This window comes from Falco rusticolus, chromosome 5 (genome assembly GCF_015220075.1).
Source record: "Falco rusticolus isolate bFalRus1 chromosome 5, bFalRus1.pri, whole genome shotgun sequence".
Classification (NCBI taxonomy): domain Eukaryota; kingdom Metazoa; phylum Chordata; class Aves; order Falconiformes; family Falconidae; genus Falco; species Falco rusticolus.
The window spans coordinates 91712671-91728423 of record NC_051191.1 but is presented as its reverse complement, the minus strand read 5'-3'; the positions used below and the strand labels follow the sequence as shown (position 1 = coordinate 91728423).

At 54.1% G+C, this 15753-nt stretch overlaps 1 protein-coding gene across 2 annotated transcripts; it reads right to left on the bottom strand.

Moving 5' to 3' along the window:
- Positions 1–58: 58 nt before the first annotated feature.
- CLSTN3 (calsyntenin 3) lies at positions 59–15356 on the bottom strand. 2 transcript variants are annotated; one of them, XM_037387744.1, is made up of 18 exons: positions 15179–15356; positions 12257–12379; positions 11117–11312; positions 10430–10638; positions 9986–10135; positions 9145–9330; positions 8407–8676; positions 7999–8111; positions 7757–7919; positions 6600–6656; positions 5645–5802; positions 5314–5462; positions 4616–4842; positions 3372–3542; positions 2632–2777; positions 2365–2500; positions 845–1062; positions 59–760 (listed from the first exon to the last, which is right to left on the bottom strand). In XM_037387744.1, exons 1-18 carry the CDS (start codon positions 15261–15263, stop codon positions 593–595), a joined length of 2925 nt encoding a protein of 974 aa, XP_037243641.1. In that variant the 5' UTR covers positions 15264–15356; the 3' UTR covers positions 59–592. The 2 variants fall into 2 exon arrangements, with proteins under 2 accessions (XP_037243641.1, XP_037243642.1); XM_037387745.1 differs by lacking the exon at positions 6600–6656.
- Between the last annotated feature and the right edge of the window lie 397 nt (positions 15357–15753).

The window sequence follows — 15753 nt, the reverse complement described above, 5'->3', positions numbered from 1 at the left end:
GGCTCTGCTGCCTTTTTCTTTCCCTGCTTGTAGTGAAAAACTGCAGAAGCCCTGAACATTTTATTTGAAATCCATTTATTTTAAAATCCACTTTGTTTCCTCATCCTTCTTACCTTCATTCATTTAGTTTAGGAGTATCAACAATTTTACAAAGCGACACAAGCTGCAGTGGTTTGGGTTCGGGGTTTTTTTGCATGAAACAAGAATAAACCTCAAACGACAACATTGAAAAAATATACAATATATATATATAATATCTGGGGAGGGTTGTGAGACCCCACTCTGAGCCCTATGGCTGGCTCCTCCATCCAAATTCCTGTTCTTTCCAAGCCCCTCCTTCCTCATCGCAGTTTGACCTGTGCCACTGTCATGTGCAAGTGCCCTAACACATGTTTCTAGAGAGCCAGATGGGGGGGTCAATAATGTGGGGGAGGTCCACAATGGGAATGGCAGAAGACGAAGGAACATGGGAGGCAGAAATGATGATTGAGGGAGGAGCGCATGTGTACACGGTGGGGGAAGGAAGAAGTTAGACACCTCTTCCTTCCAGCCATGTTTCTGGGGGATCCCTTGGACTGGTGTTTTAAAGCTCCTAGTAGCGGTGAGAGCCATCGCTTTTGCCGATGTGTCGGTCATCCATGTCATTGCTGTCTGGGGAGTCGGGTGTCTCCGAGTCGGTGCTGTCATCTTCATCCTCCGTGCCCTTGCTAGCTCTGCCTTCGCTGCTTTCTGCTGCTCTCTCCTGGCAGCTCTGGTAGGACTGGGGTGGTGAGACATGGGGTAAGGGGAAGGATCTGGCCACCTAGCTGCCAGCCCAGCCCCAGACACAGTGGCTGCTCCTCACCTCCATGGGGTTGACTATGATGGTGAGGGCTGAGTCGTCCCAGAACATGTCGCTCTCTTTGCCTCCAGTGCTCATGTGCCCAACTTCGGCAGCCCCAGGAACCTCTTGCCCTGCTCCCCGCCGGTGGAGGGAATGGATGCGCAGGATGCCAAGGATCACCATGAGTGCCAGAAAACCCACACACACCACAATGATGACAGTGGCAGCACTGGGGACCACTTTGGAGAAAGAAAATGAGAAGACATGGTTAGAGTCTGTCACAGTAACATGCATTTCCAACCTGACCAGGAGCTGGGGTTCCTGGGTGGAGCCTGGAGTTTCTGGTCTAGGCAGGAACATATCCTGACTTTCCTGCTCCCCTGAGCACAGGCAGTTCCCGCCTTCAGCTGCTGCATCTTCGCTTGAGGCCTGCATGGTTTTCCAAGATGCCTACATTCGGGTGTCCTCTGGTGCCATCCTGGCCTGTAGACTGCACGTCTTTTATCTACAGAGCTCACCGATATACGCTGCACAGGAGGGAGAAACATGCTGGGGCGAGCCCCTAAGGGCACTTGGATGCTTTTTGAGGGTGTGATTCCTGTGCAAGCACTAGAGAAAGAAGGGAGCCAAAAGAAGTCTGAGCAGGGGCAGAGGTGAGGGCTATGGTGGCCATCTACTTAATGCCATGGTCAAAGCCTGGTTTCTCCACAGGAAAAAACTTGAGATTCATCCAAGACCCCTACGCAACTCCCCCCCCTTTGCTCTAGGCCTGCAGGCTGAGCCTCACCTCTCCAGACACCCCCCTTCCCTGCAGAACCAACCCAGGCCCCCCGTGGGTTCGGCTGGGGCTGCTGGGGGCCACAGGGGCAGCTCTTCCTCCTCCTACACAATGGGGCAGGGCTGGAGAGGCAAAGGCTGGGCTGGTGCTGGCCCAGCACATGCCGGCCGGCCCCGCGATGCTTGTGGCACAGGGCTGCCAGCACAGACCAACAAGGCTCAGCTCTAGTTTTCAGGCTTCTCTCTCCTCTGTTTCAGGGGCAAGAATCCTCCTTTTGTCTGTGTGGTGCCGTCCCCTACATTTATCTGCCTTGCTGACCACCACCCAGTCCCATCTCTTTTTTTTCTTTTTTCTTTAAAGATGGTGGCAGTCTTGTTTCTCTTGTTTCTCTCCTGCTCTTGAAGCTTCTTTCTGAAATTATGTTACCCAAGCCTGCATAGCACCTTTGCAAGGTGCAGGATGAAACCGTACCAGCTTACGGTTGTTATTTTTAGACCTTCTCAGGTGTAGATTTCAGACTGCTTCTACATCAAGAAAGCAACACACCAAAAGAGAAGGATTGTTGTACCAAGCTCTAAAACACAATTTGACACAAGAGTGCAGGTCGTTTGCTAATGGCGAGTGGGACAGGGCAGTAGGATGAGAACTCAATAACATGGGTACAGGGAGCCTGAAAGGAATCCTCTGCTGTGGGTTCCACCAGGATATCAGAAAATTGGCACCCTGACCTAAAGGAATAAACTCAAAAGATAGTGTCACGTACTTGGGTTATTACGGGTGCTTGCCAAACTGTGCCCAGATAACTCCGGGGGTAAATGGTGGCCTTGGTGCATGAACTGCTGGGAACTCAGAATATGGTTAGGGTGAGCAGCTCGGTTCATGTTGTGGAGGACATTCACCTGCAGAAAGACCAGACAAAGAGAGACTCAGCCCTGTGTTCATGGTACACTCCACACAGTGCATGTTCCCGTCCACCATGTCCTCTCCATGCATGCACAAGTACACATATGTGCATGCATTGCTCTTGTACCTCAACAGTAAACTCATTGCTGGAGTAGCGTCCGTTCATCTCAGTGCAGGACAGGTGAAACTTCCTTTCATAAAGAGCAGCACCATGGCTGACGTGGTACGAGACTTGGCGTAGTATTTCCTCATAAACTGCAATGCTCTCCACGCCTGAGACAAGAAGAGAGAGTTGGTGTGGGGTGAGGAAGCTCCTGCTCCAGAGTCATCTGGCATCGTAACCTCATAGCAACCAGGAGCTACAGAGGAATCCAAGGCAATGTTGGGTTCATTAATTTTAGGAAGGGAGCAGAAATGGAGCTGGCTGCAAAGGGCCTGATGAAATCCCTGCTTGCATTGCTAAACAAGGCGAAGGGAAGGAAGGATTAAGAGCAACAGCCCTGTTAAATTCTGGAGAGGACAATAGCGTTGTACCGGTCCACAACCTGTGGGACGTGCCGTTCCCCAGTTGTGTCCTGTAAACTGCCGCTGGCACCCAAGACCACCAGACCCCAGGGAGTAAGTCAGGAGGGGTGACACAAGCCTGGGTGAGGGCTCGGACACCATGCCCTAGCACCATGTGCTGGACGAGCAGCCCTGTCCCCAAGAAAATGGCATGGGACTTCCCAAAGCCAGGAATTTGACAGACGGTTACATCGCAGAGGCTCGCAAAGTACACCAATGCATCACTAACATCGGGCTACGTGCTTCTCCCAGCGCTGCCGGAGGGGCCGCTGGCATGGTCAGCTGTGGCCAGGAGGGACATACCAGTGATGGCCAGGTAGGCAGAGGTGTTCGCAAGCTCCAGGCCCCGCTGCTGCAGCAGAGCCCCATCCAGCAGCAGATACTCCCTCTCTGGGTCCAAGTCATCTCCTACCAGCGAGATCTCGCAGCCGTCCAGGTTGTGCACAATCTCATCCGACATTCGGGTGTCTGTCACTGGGGCGCAAGCAGGAAGAAAACAGGGCCAGAAAGCCAGCCAGCCATCAGTGAAGGCAGGAGTTACTCAGAGTGGTACCCACTTACTTAAAAATGTTCACATCATACCTAATGACTTTTCTCTGGCTAGCACTGACCTTGAGTAAAATTGCTGTCAGCCTAATTACTTGTTGGAGGAGTTCGCTGGTTCTAACGACATTATTTATGCACATAATAAAGTCACTTTATTTTGGAACAACATATTATCAGACTGGTTCATGATAACACATCTTGGCTGTAAGGACTCTGTTGACAGTGACAATGTGCAAATTAGGAACAATCCTATCACACGTTCCCAGACCCTGAGTGCTTTTGAAAGATTTCCCCTGTCTCGGGACTGCTAGTTACCACGGCTGAGATCGTACCTTCTTTAAAATGGCAACCACATTCAACGGCTACCTGCTTTCAGCAGGGCTAACATCAACGTAACCATCACAGGAGGAAAGGCAAAGCTGCTAAACAGAAAACTGAGCAAAAAAATCCATTACCAGAGGAGAGATGAAAGAATTGAAAGGACATGTAAAGCACAAAGTGCAGGGAAATAGTCTGAGAATGATGGAGAAAAACGGAGGGACAAGATATTATAGGGTGTGAGGAAACTGACTGGAGAATTCATGGGAATAAGTGATGCAGGAGGAGACGGGAGGATGCAACAAATGAGGAAAGCAGGAGAGCAAGAAGCAGGAGGAGACTGAGTAAGTGCAAGAGTGGAGAGGGTAGCAGGCAGGACATCCAGCCCGTGCTGAATTCAATAAAGGGAAATGTAGGTAAAATGTGAAAGGGATTAGGAATAAGCAGCCTGGGAAAGGAGGAGAGAATGAGGCAAAGGAACCCGGTAGATAGAAAAAATACAGGGAGGAGCAGAAAGGGATAAGAACTGATTAGCCTACATATTGATAGACAATGTGCCGTGCTACTATATTTTTAAACTCTCTATTTTAGGTGTAACAAGGGGCTCTACTTCCTCTGCAGGACAGCAGCTTGTGTAGGTCCTTCCAGTTTGTCTCTCACACCTCACCCTGTGCTCCACTCACCAGTACTGTGCCAGTTCTCATCCTTCTTGGCCTCCACCTGGTGAGAAACAGAGCAGGTGATCTGGAGGTTGGGGAACAGGGGGACCCCATCTGGAGCCTCAAAGTCTGATGCAGGATGAGCAAAGTGGGTGTTGCCACTCAATAGGATCTGGGGGGCATCCGGCTGTAGCACCACAACATAACCTTCCACATCAGGAATGGAGACACAGGACTCTTCACTGAAACACCTGAAGGAGAGCAGTAGAAAGCATCAGTTGGCCCAAGCTTCCACCAGCAACACCATGAAAGAACACCTCCTGCCCGTTACTGCCAGCAAAGAGAATAGCCTTTCTCTGGTAGTCTTCCTAAAGCTTCCCTATAACCTGCTGTGCGAGACAGGGAAGGAATGCCTTCCCTACAAAGACAGTGGTAGGAATGACATCATCAGCTTTCAGGTAGCTTGGTCACATCCACACATCACAGAGAAAGCCAGCCCACGTGCCTGGAACAGCAGGTGGGAAGGTGGAAGTTCTGCCACCCGCACAGACACCAGGACCCAGCGTTATCTGGGTACGGGATGTGATGTTTTCAGCAAGACTTCAACCCATTTCGAGACCATCCACTAGAATTAAAATAGAAGGTGAAGGAGTGCAATTCCATTCAAAAGAGAGGCAACCTGCTGGCTACACTTGGCCAGAGGTGCTACTTTGTCCACTTACTTGACGGTAGTGGTGAGCCTGAGTGGCCGGACCCCAGGGGTAGCAAAGCGCAGTGAATTCATGTAGGCCACATGCTGGATTGCGTGGTTGAAGGTTTCCACATCGTCACCCTCCAAGGTGAGCAGGGACTGAGAGGGGTTCACATGAACCTAGAGGTGGAAGAGAAGAAAATACTCAGGACTCCTTGGCAAATGTCAAGAGTTCAGGCTAACAGAGATGCAAAGGAGAAAGGTGGGGAGTTGTCCAAGGTGGGGGAGCAGGCAAAGTCCTGGGAAGCAAGGCTGGGGAGGAGAGTGGAGGAGACCCATGCAAGCTGGGCAGATGGGCATACCTTCATCCCTTTGCCCAGACTGTCGAAGTCACTGTAATCAAGCCCCTCACGGCAGGCATACAGGCATTCAATAACCTCCCGGCTCTCCAAGCTACCAGGGCGCACAGTGAAGCCAGCCAAGTAACCATGGAAGTAGTGGTGTATCGACAGAGGATCTCCTGAGGGAAACATGGGAGGTGGAGGGTGTGAGAGACACAGCGAGGAAGAGTGCAAAACCAATAAAAGCAACAGTGTGAGGGACACACAGATGTTACGGGAGGTAGAGGGAAGCAGAGGGGTGCATGGGGCAGGAAAAGTAGACATGGAAAAGACAAAGACGACAAAAGCAACAGTGTGAGGGACGTACAGATGTTAAAGGACACAGAAAGAGACAGAAGGGTGCACAGGACATGGAAAAGCAAAGACAAGAAGACGGGGGATGCTGAAGTAAAAAGATGACAATTTGTTGGATTCTAGATGGGGGAAGGTGAGAAGGACAGACCAATGGGAAGACTAGGGCAGTGAACAGTGGGTAGCGTAGAGAAGTTTCTGCAAAACTGCTGAATGCCAGATGGAAACAATTTCTTGTCCCCTTCTTACTCTGCTTCCTGTGAGGGCTTTTAAAAGAAACTGTATGTTCCATAGACAGTCAGGGATGAGGTGACATCTCCTGATGTCTCTAATGGCTATTGTGTTCTTCAGAGACCAACTTTAATGATCAGGCATGAGGACTGTTTCTCCACACAAAAAGCAGACTCCATCTCTCAAAGCAGGCTGTAGTCCTCCTATCAGCCTTCTCATGCTCCACAGATATCAAGGTGCCAAGGACCAATCTCCCACATAAGGGCTTTCCTCCCAAGATGGGGGGAGGTGGCAGGACGGGAGCGGGGGAGCTGCACGAGGAAGGCACCATGCAAGAAGTGATAGTCATGCACAATGAAGAGGGGAAGAGAATCGTCTTCTCTCTTCTCCCTACCTTGTACAGCATCAGTAGAGTTCTCGCTTCCTTTGATTTTCTCTTTGTTTTTCTCCTCTGCAAAAGGAGAGCATTCAGATGAGCAGTAAGGCATTGGGAAGGGGTAGTTACAGGGTCAGGCAAGTGCCTGTACAAGTGCCTGCCTTGGCCAGTCCGAAAGATCAGGTCTGGGCTCATGTGCCCAGCAGTGCACCCTTCAGCCCTAAAGCCAGCCCATCACACATGAAAGAGGGCCGAGTGCCCCCGTGGAGGGGGTGGTGAGACTCCAGGATGAATAACTGCTACAAGGGAGAAAGTGTAGTTGGGCTGTTTGCTCCTCCTTTCCCAATGATAGCTGTTTGGGGAATTAATTGATTTCCATTTATGGAACATGCTCCTACCCATGTTCACAACAAGCCACGTTCTCAACACCCCTTTGAAACTGACGGTTTCACAAAGGTGTCCCATGCTGGTTAACATTTGTTGGTTGCAAAAGGCCAGTCGAGAGCACAGAGCTGTGGAAGGGTCCCTGACCTGGAAGAAGCAGTACAACAGTAAAGATCTGATCTTGCTAGAAAATTCTGCTGGAGCGAAGGCAAGCGACAGGCAGATTCTTCTAGTTCTGTCCTGCTTCAGTCTTGCAGGAGAACTGAAAGACCAGGGAAATGAGGATTTACATCTCCACAGAACAGGTTTTAATCTGGTAGTGGCTTAACTACACTCCTAACTTGATCTTTGTCCTCCAACCCAATTCCTCTACAGAAGGATTTGTGATTTCTTCATATGGACCTTCAAGACACAGAAATCCCCTTTGGTACACCCGGCAGCACAAACAGTACCGCCTGCTTTCTAGTGAAAAGCGCTGACAGAAACACCAACACCTGAACGAGGTGCAGAGTTTCAACTGCACTGACACTGCCTGCTATGGCAGCGTCCATCGCATGTTCTACTGCTGTGGGCACGAAGCTGCCAGTGCCGCTTGTCCCTGAGCTATCGCTTCCATGGCCTGCTGGCTTGGTGTGCGAGGAAGGAAGGAGCCATGCTGGCATCAGTGCCAAGAAGGCAAGAGGGCTGCAGTGCAGTTTGCACTGTTCAGTATTGGGTGGTGGTTCTTTCACCTCTTCTGGCTCTCCCTCCATGCCTCCGTTTCCCGTGTGGGTGAGGGTGCAGGCACTCACCGCTCCAGCAGGCTCCGATCATGAGTGAGGGCTCCTGCCGTGGTGGGTGGATGAGGCCATTGTCGTGGATGAGGGCAGGGTCATAGGAGACGCCATCCACGTAGAGCGTGACGGTGGGGAACTCCAGGTTGAGGGCATAGTGGTGCCATTCATCATCGCAGACCTGCGGCAGGCAGCAGCCAAAGGGGTCAGCCAAGGGCAGAAAGAGAAGGGACACAGGAGGAGACAGACGCTTTCCTCACCTGCTCGAGCTTCCAGAGGAATTTCACAGGCCTCGCACTTTCCAGCAGTGGCCAGTAGAGGAAAGCAATCCGGCAGCCGTGCACAGTCAGAGAGTAATGCGAGTAGCCATCCTCTGCCGAGGGCAAGCACAGGGGTCACCCACCACAGCCCAGAGGGGCCATGCACCGCACCCCTGCACCTCGGAGCCAGAGCCCAGAAGCATGGGCTAGCCTGCACGCCTGGTGCTTGCCCCGCAGGCTCCAGCGGCTTGGCCGCTCCCAGAAGTGACACCCAAAGCTGTGTTCCTAAGGAGGGACCCCTGCCCAGGTCCTGCCGTGGGACACCAGAGATCTCCCCCTGCAGGGACAACCCCCTCTAACAAGTCAGAGGCAGTGGGCAGAAGCATCACTCCGGGAAAAGCATCTCACCGCTCTGCACTGTGCTGCAGATCACTGTCTCCTCTTCCCGCCTGCCTTTGCTGGGCACCACGGCGTGCTTCATCCACAAAGACAGGGTGAAGTGGTCACTCAGCCCCTCGTGGGCATTGGGCCCATTCACCATGGGCACTTGGGCAGCCTGGCTGCCGTTAAACCAGTAGATGAGGCTGCTGTCCTGGCTGTAGTGCACCGAGAGCCGCGCGGTCCAGTTCGCCATGGGGCCAGGCACGGGCAGCAGGTCAATCTCTCCCGAGGCAGCACCTACCAAGAAGGGAAGACATCAGGAATGTCAGCAGAACAGGAGAATAGGGAACTGAGAACTGGAGAACAGACCAAGAGGGTGCTGGAGGGCTCATTGTGACACCCCAGAGCCCAGGGAGAGGACGAGTTGCCTACAGCCCTTCTGTCTGGAGAAGGTTGGTGACTTTTCCGTCTGTGCTAGAGAAGTCCCATAGACTGTGGGCTGGGGCAATGCACAGAAACCTCTGCTTTCCCAGCAAGGAAGGCACAGGGAGCACAGGCAGGGTGCTCACTGCCCCTCAATGCAGCACATGAGCCAGGTGCCCTCCCAGCCCTGCTGACCACAGCAGATGCAAGGAACAGGTCCCCTAGCACCCCTGCTGTGTGAATCCCTTAGCTACCTCTGGGAACCCCTCCAGGGGAAGGGTGCCTAGAGGCATGGTTTAGCTGTGCCACAGCTGCCCTCAGCCCAGGAAAGAACCAATTCACCACAGAGTTTGCGTAGTGACTTCTCAGAGTAGTTATCCCGGTCGCAGCCCTTGGCCACATGGTTGGTCTGCAGCTCCACCGTGGCCTGGATGTTCCAGAGGGGCTCGTCGCAGGTCTCCAGGTGAATGCTGGGGAACAGTGCGAGGCTGCCTGCACCCGGTGTGTACTCAATCCTCTTGTTCCAGCCTAATGAAGAAGAGCCAAAGAGAGGGGCTAGGTCCTGCCAAGGACCCAAGGCCAGAACATTTGGCACACACACAAGTGGCATCCATGGACTAGCCCAGAAACAGAGATTTTTGGCCCTTTCCACACTGACAAGACAACATTACGCAGCTGGCATCAGTGCAACGGAAGATTTCCTAGAAGCACCAAGTCCAAATTCTCATTTTCTACAGCTAGCAGCAGTGGAGCATCACTCCTTGGATTGTCAACCCCTCTTATCAGGCAGAGCAGACATTTAGTTGTGTGGATTTCCCCTTCATTCTACAGGTGAACCTGTAGGCGTACAACACCACTGGAAAAGCCAAATATTCTCAAGATGAGCAGCCCCAATAACAATCTACGTTGAATATAGTCCTATGAGCCTTATCAAATACATAGTAGTTCACAGTAATCCAAGGAATAATTTTCCAGTGTTTGTCTTTCAGTGACTTTGCAACAGACTTAGATAGATGCCTGCTGCATCCCCTCAGATGGGACTGATGGGCTGGTGCCAGAACTGAACCATATAGATGGACATACAGATCTGTACGTTTATATACAAACGTTCGCCATGAGGAGGACCGAGCAGCAGTTCAGCAAAAGCAAAGGGAAGACCTAGCTGTGTTTGGAGGTGTCATACCCTGCCAGCTGGGCTTGCAGGTGGGTTTCACCTGGATTTCCACTTCTGCATCATCAGAAGCTCGCTTCTTTCCACAGTCATAGGCTGTCACTGTGAATTTGTAGAGATGATCCCCACTGTACTGCAGCTTCTCTGTGTTCTCGATGTTCCCTAGTTAGCAAAGCAAAGACATCAAGGGAGAGGAAAGACAGTTTCCTCAAAGATGTTCCATCTAGAAATCACTTATTTTTGATCCACTACAAAAACAACCAAGAAGGGGTTGAGTCATGCCCCCACATTGCCGCTCTGTAACAAGCTACAGCATCCCACAAAATGGCTGCTGCATCTCTGCACCAGCAGAGAGAGGTCAGCAGTGCTAGAAAATTCATATAGCACAGCTCTGCCAGCAAATGGGACTGGCGGAGAGGGAGCAGAGCAGGAGCCGGGGGGTGACATGCTTCTTACCATCATTGTCAATCAGAAAGGGAATGTTGGGGGTGAGAATCTCATAGTAGCAGATCTGGCTGTACTGTGGCGAGCAGTCTCCATCAATGGCCTCCACACGCAAGATGCGGTCGTACAGCTTTCCCTCAGTCACTGCCACTCGATACAGCTTTTCCACAAAGACAGGAGCAAACTCGTTCACATCGTTTACTCGAACGTGCACTGTGGCCCTGATGCAGAAAGTCATCAGTAAGAACTGCTCAGCTGATAAGGGGCCATTACACCACCTAAATGTCAGTGTAAGTCACTCCCCCAAAGTGCACCAGCCTGATTTTCAGCCATCAAAAGCAAGGACAAGGAAAGAAACCTTGGGTTTCAATGCAGCAATGCTGGCATGCAGGGATGTGGGCAATGGTTTCCCACCCCAGAGGAAGAGCAAAAGAAATGATAAAGTAATCCGGATCTCCTGCCCGTATGCAGCAACAGTCCTTAGACACAGCTGCCAACCAGCCCTCCTCTCCAGTGCAGTCACTCCTATGACTCAGTCAGTGAACGTTTCTCTTTGGGTTTTATTAACATGTTGAGTTACAGTATCAAGGCTAGGGAAAAATACTTCTGGCTGAAGGAAGCGTTTCCACAGCAATTTTTGTTTGTGTTTCTGTGTCAGATCGCATTTTATATCATGCGGCAATGACCACAGGGACTTACTTGTGTGATTTCTTGGTATTTGCTCCATCAGGTCCCTCTCCACAGTCATAAGCCTGGATGGTGAACGTGTGCTCCTTGTGTGCTTCACAGTCCACTGGCTCCTTGGCCCGGATCAGCCCCTCACCTGTAGCTTTGTCCAGGATCACGGCTTCAAAAGGCACCCCTGCCCCATGGATCCTGAAGCCACAGATTTCACCTGGCACCCACGAAGGCAGAGAGAAAGGGGAGAAAGAAAAGACCTGAGGACTGTGCCTTGTGCCCCCTGGCTTCCCTCTCCCATATTTTCTTCCTCCCAGGCTGACGTTCCCCTTTTGCCCCCAGTGCCACCGTTTCCAGCAGGCTGTGGCTCCCAGGGGTCCCTCCGGCCACCTCCCAGTGCCATCAGTGGTCCGGATTGCCCTCTGCTGGGGACCGCTCCCACAGCCAGGAGCCCCGACCAGCACCGAGAGACAGAGGTGGCAAGGCTCGAGGTGGTTTACTCGTGCCACACGGGCACAGCGCTGAGGGAGCACCTTACTTCTCCTCTGCATGCCCCGGGGAGGCAGGAGGCCACACACTGCAGGCAGCCAGAGCACGGGGATGCGCGGTGCCTCAGCACCCCCCCCCGGGCAGGATGTGCGCAGCACGTGGAGCGGCAGGCCTGAATCCCAAAGTTCAGCTCACAGGGACCACGTTTCCTCTCCCAGGGCCGAGGGAAGAGGCAATGAGGAAGCTCCAAGCACGGCCTAAGCCAGCACCAGGAATACAACCCTCACAAAGCCTCTTCCATGGTTACAGGGCGTTGTGCTTACTGCGAGGAGATGCGGCCCTGCCAACACAGCGTGCCCTACCAGCTTTCTCTGGCGCTCACAGACACACAGAGCTGTGCATGTGATCTTTGGAAACAGCAGAACTGCGTCAAAAAGTAGCTGGCCCCACCCTCAGTTTCTCTCCCTGAGGGAAACGGCTCACAGCATCCTAAATCAAGCTGTGCCCAAACCACCTCTAGACTTGGCTGGGGAACTCCTCTGGAGCAAGCTTCGGAGGGGATCGTTTCCTGGAGAGAGCTGGAACCCAGCACAGAGGTGAACATGTCCCTGCCTCTGCCTCTTCAGAAGGCCCCCCCTGCCCCCCAGCCTTGCAGGGCTGCTGCCCACCTACCTGCGTAGCGCAGCGGTGCGTCCTTGTCCAGTGCAAAGAGCGGTGGGTTGAGCAGGACTGTGTTGTCGTTCTCCATGACAATGCCCTGATACTCAGCTTCGATCCAGGGTTTGTGCTTGTTTGCTGAGGTGGGTTTCGGGTAAGGCATGGAGCACAGGAATGTATTAGCCATCAGTGACAGATTCAGTAGAAAAAGACCAGAATATCAACCAGTGGCAGGTAACAACCACACCTCCCCACCTTTGCTGAAAGTAAGTCTACAATAGGCTAGGAAGAAGTTATCTTTCTTTAGTTCCACTCTACATGGCTTTCAGGAGATCTCATCAGAAACAATGTGTTCCTTCTGGCCTCCTCATTACATATTACTCCTCATCTTACTAGACATATGTGGAGAGGCACCTGAGTGCCCAGGAAAGCTGGAGCAGTTAAAAAAAATATAATGAAATCAAGAGGCAGAAGTAGCCTGATTCTGGAAACACGTTGCAAACACTAAATCCTTTAGCTCATTGAAGCCATAATTAGAAGTTCCAGGATACACCTTCCCTTGGGGTGTCCCCGGGGGGGGCAAGACTTGCACACAGCCATGATCACTTACACCTTGTACCCTCTGGACTGAGGCCCAGGGACCACACGCATGCACTCAGGTACACTTGCAGCCTGGCATCCTACGCCTATAACAACCTGCTCTGAGAGCCCCCTTGCTCCTTCCTTCCCCACTCCATGGCGAGTACCATATTCCTTTGGCCCCTCCTTGCTAATCCCGTGGGCTGGAGCCCAGCCAGGCTTGGCATGAAGGCAGCAGCCAGCAGGAGGCTCTGAAAAATGTCACAGGCCCAGAAATAGCAAATTAATCTTTATCGCACAGGCTCCGGGGCAGGGAAAGGGAGAAATAAAGGGGTGGGGGTTGGGGGGGAAGGGGAGAGGAGAAGAGGGGGGAGAGAATAAAAATCATTACAAATTAAAAACCCCTCCCCCATGCCCACTCCCTGCCAAATGAGCCTCAGAGATTATATTACATGGCCTAGTTACAACCCCTATTCCCAGATAATCCCCCACTCTCCAGCCCCCTGGAGACCAAGATTTATTACGACCAAGCAATGCTCTGAGCAGAGATGGCTTGGGCTGATGGGGAGCAGGAGATGCAGCCCTCCCCTCAAGGGCACTACTCCCAGTATGCAAATTCTTCTGCAGCACAGTATGCTCTGAAGATACTGGCATGGTATGATGCGTTGACCCCAAAGGGACTGCGTCCCTTACCACAAGCACTCCTGCAAATGGGGACGGGGGTGCGGCTGGAGCTGGGTAGGGGACCAGCGGGCAGGGCGGCAGGACAGAGCGGGGATGCACCAGGGCAGAGTGGGTAGACCCAGCCTGGCGTAGTGGCAAGGAGCGTGGGGTGGCATTTCTCCCTCATCCTATCGATTGGGATTATAGAGCATTGCGCAGGGAATCCAGAGGAACATCCGTGCTGCTCAGTATGCAGGTGGAATCCTCCCTGTGTGCATGTGCCCATGTTTCACCCCAGTCCTCCACGGCCCCCACCAGATTCCGCTCTGCAATGGCTCTGGTCCGTGCATCCCCGAGGTGGGGGCCCACAGCTACAGACGCCCGGTGTGCCCTGTTGCTGGGGTAACAAGCTGGTGGCAAAGGGAGAAATCCTTCGCTGCATCCACCTGCAACTTGGGAATAACCAACCCGATCTCTCGGGAAATGAGTTCCTAGAGATCAGAAAAACATTTGGGGAATATTTTTAGAATACAGACTCCTGCCAGCTTCGAGAAAGCTCCCATCAATTTGAAATAATTTGCCAAAGGTGGGTAGAGGTTTCAGGGTGTAAATTCACAGAGAGAGAAAATCCAGAGCACAAGGGGCCTCACCTTGCCACAGGGCCCCAGCACCAGAGTGACACAAATGAACGCCCCTGCCAACGCCAGCACCGCAGAACGCGGTGCCCACCCTGCAGCCTGGTGAGCACCCCAAGGTGCCGCATTCCCACTGACCCCAGCCTCCTGGATCTTCTCACTTTCTCCCACGCTGCTGGGTTATTGACGCACTGACTCCCCTCAGATGAATTTCTCACACCTGCCTCTACAGCCATAGGCCTGGAAACCAGCTCTGCCCATCGCCCTGCGGCTTCAGAGAACATCTGCATTCAGGGCGTCACAACTGTAGCGTTAGGGTTGGGGGGGGTTTACGTATTTAGCACATAAAATACTGTTTTATATAAGCAACCTGCATTGTTACTGCATAACGGCGTAATTCCTATTGACAGATTGTGGATGGATGAGCAGGAATTGGAAGATGGAGGTGGGGGACGTGTGTTGGAGGTGGCTGGAGAAGCAACACATTCTCTGTGCACACGCAAGGGAGGGAAAGCTGGATCCACACCACGGCGACAGAAACAAAAGCAAGGCGAGCGGGTGGGAAAGGGGAAACACGAGGGGAATGCTAGGAGGAGAAGGAGGAATGGAGGAAAAGCAGCTGCAGGAGACCAAGGGAGAAAGTAGGGAGATGAAATGGGATGGGATGGGGTGGGATGGGGTGGGATGGGATGGGGCAGGGTGGGATGCGGTGGGACAGGGTGGGACATGGCAGGGTGCGGTGGGGTGGGATGGGATGCGGTGGGATGGGGCAGGGTGGGATGCGGTGAGATGGGGTGGGACGCAGCGGGATGCAGTGGGGTGGAGCGGGATGCGGCGGGATGGGGCAGGGTGGGGTGCTGTGGGATGCGGTGGGATGCGGCGGGACAGGGTGAGATGCGGTGGGATGCGGAAGCCCGAAGAGGCGGAAAAATCCGGAGCCGGCGGGGACGCGGGGTGCCCGGCAGCAGCGGGCGGGGGGCAGAGCGGAGCGCCGCGGGCAGACCGCGCCTCAGCCCCCCGCCCCGGGGCCTCGCCGTGCCGGGCCGTGCTCGCCGCTCACCTTTGTTGGAGGCGCCGCCGGGCAGCGCGGCGCAGAGGCAGAGCAGAGGGAGCAGGACGGCGGCGCGGGGCCGAGGGGCGCCCATGGCGGCAGCGGGTTGCAGCCCGGCCCGCGGCCCCGCTCCCGCACCCGGCCCGCACCCGCCCGCGCCCGGCCCGGCCCCGCCCCGCCACTGCAGCATGACGTCACGGGCGCGGCGGGGGCCGCGGGGGTCGGCAGCCAATGGGAGGGGCCGCCGCGCCAGGTGCGGCGGGGGGGGGGCGCGGGGCGGGGCCGGGAGGGGCGGAGCCGGGGGAGAGGGTTGGGTGGGGCGGGGCGGGGCCAGGCGATGGGACGGAGCTGCGGAGCGGGGGTGCAGGGCGGGGCGGGGGTGCCGGGCCGTGCGGGGCTGAGGTGCAGTGTGCTGCAGGGCAGGGCGGGGCGAGGGGGTGCAGGGGTGCGGCGCGGAGCGGTGTGCTGTGATGCGGGACGGTGCGGAGCGCTGCGGAGCGGGACGGCGCGGTGCAGCCGCTGTTTTCCCTCTCACTGCAACCCGGCCAGGGCAGGGAGCGGGCCGAGGGCTGGGGGCGCCTGGC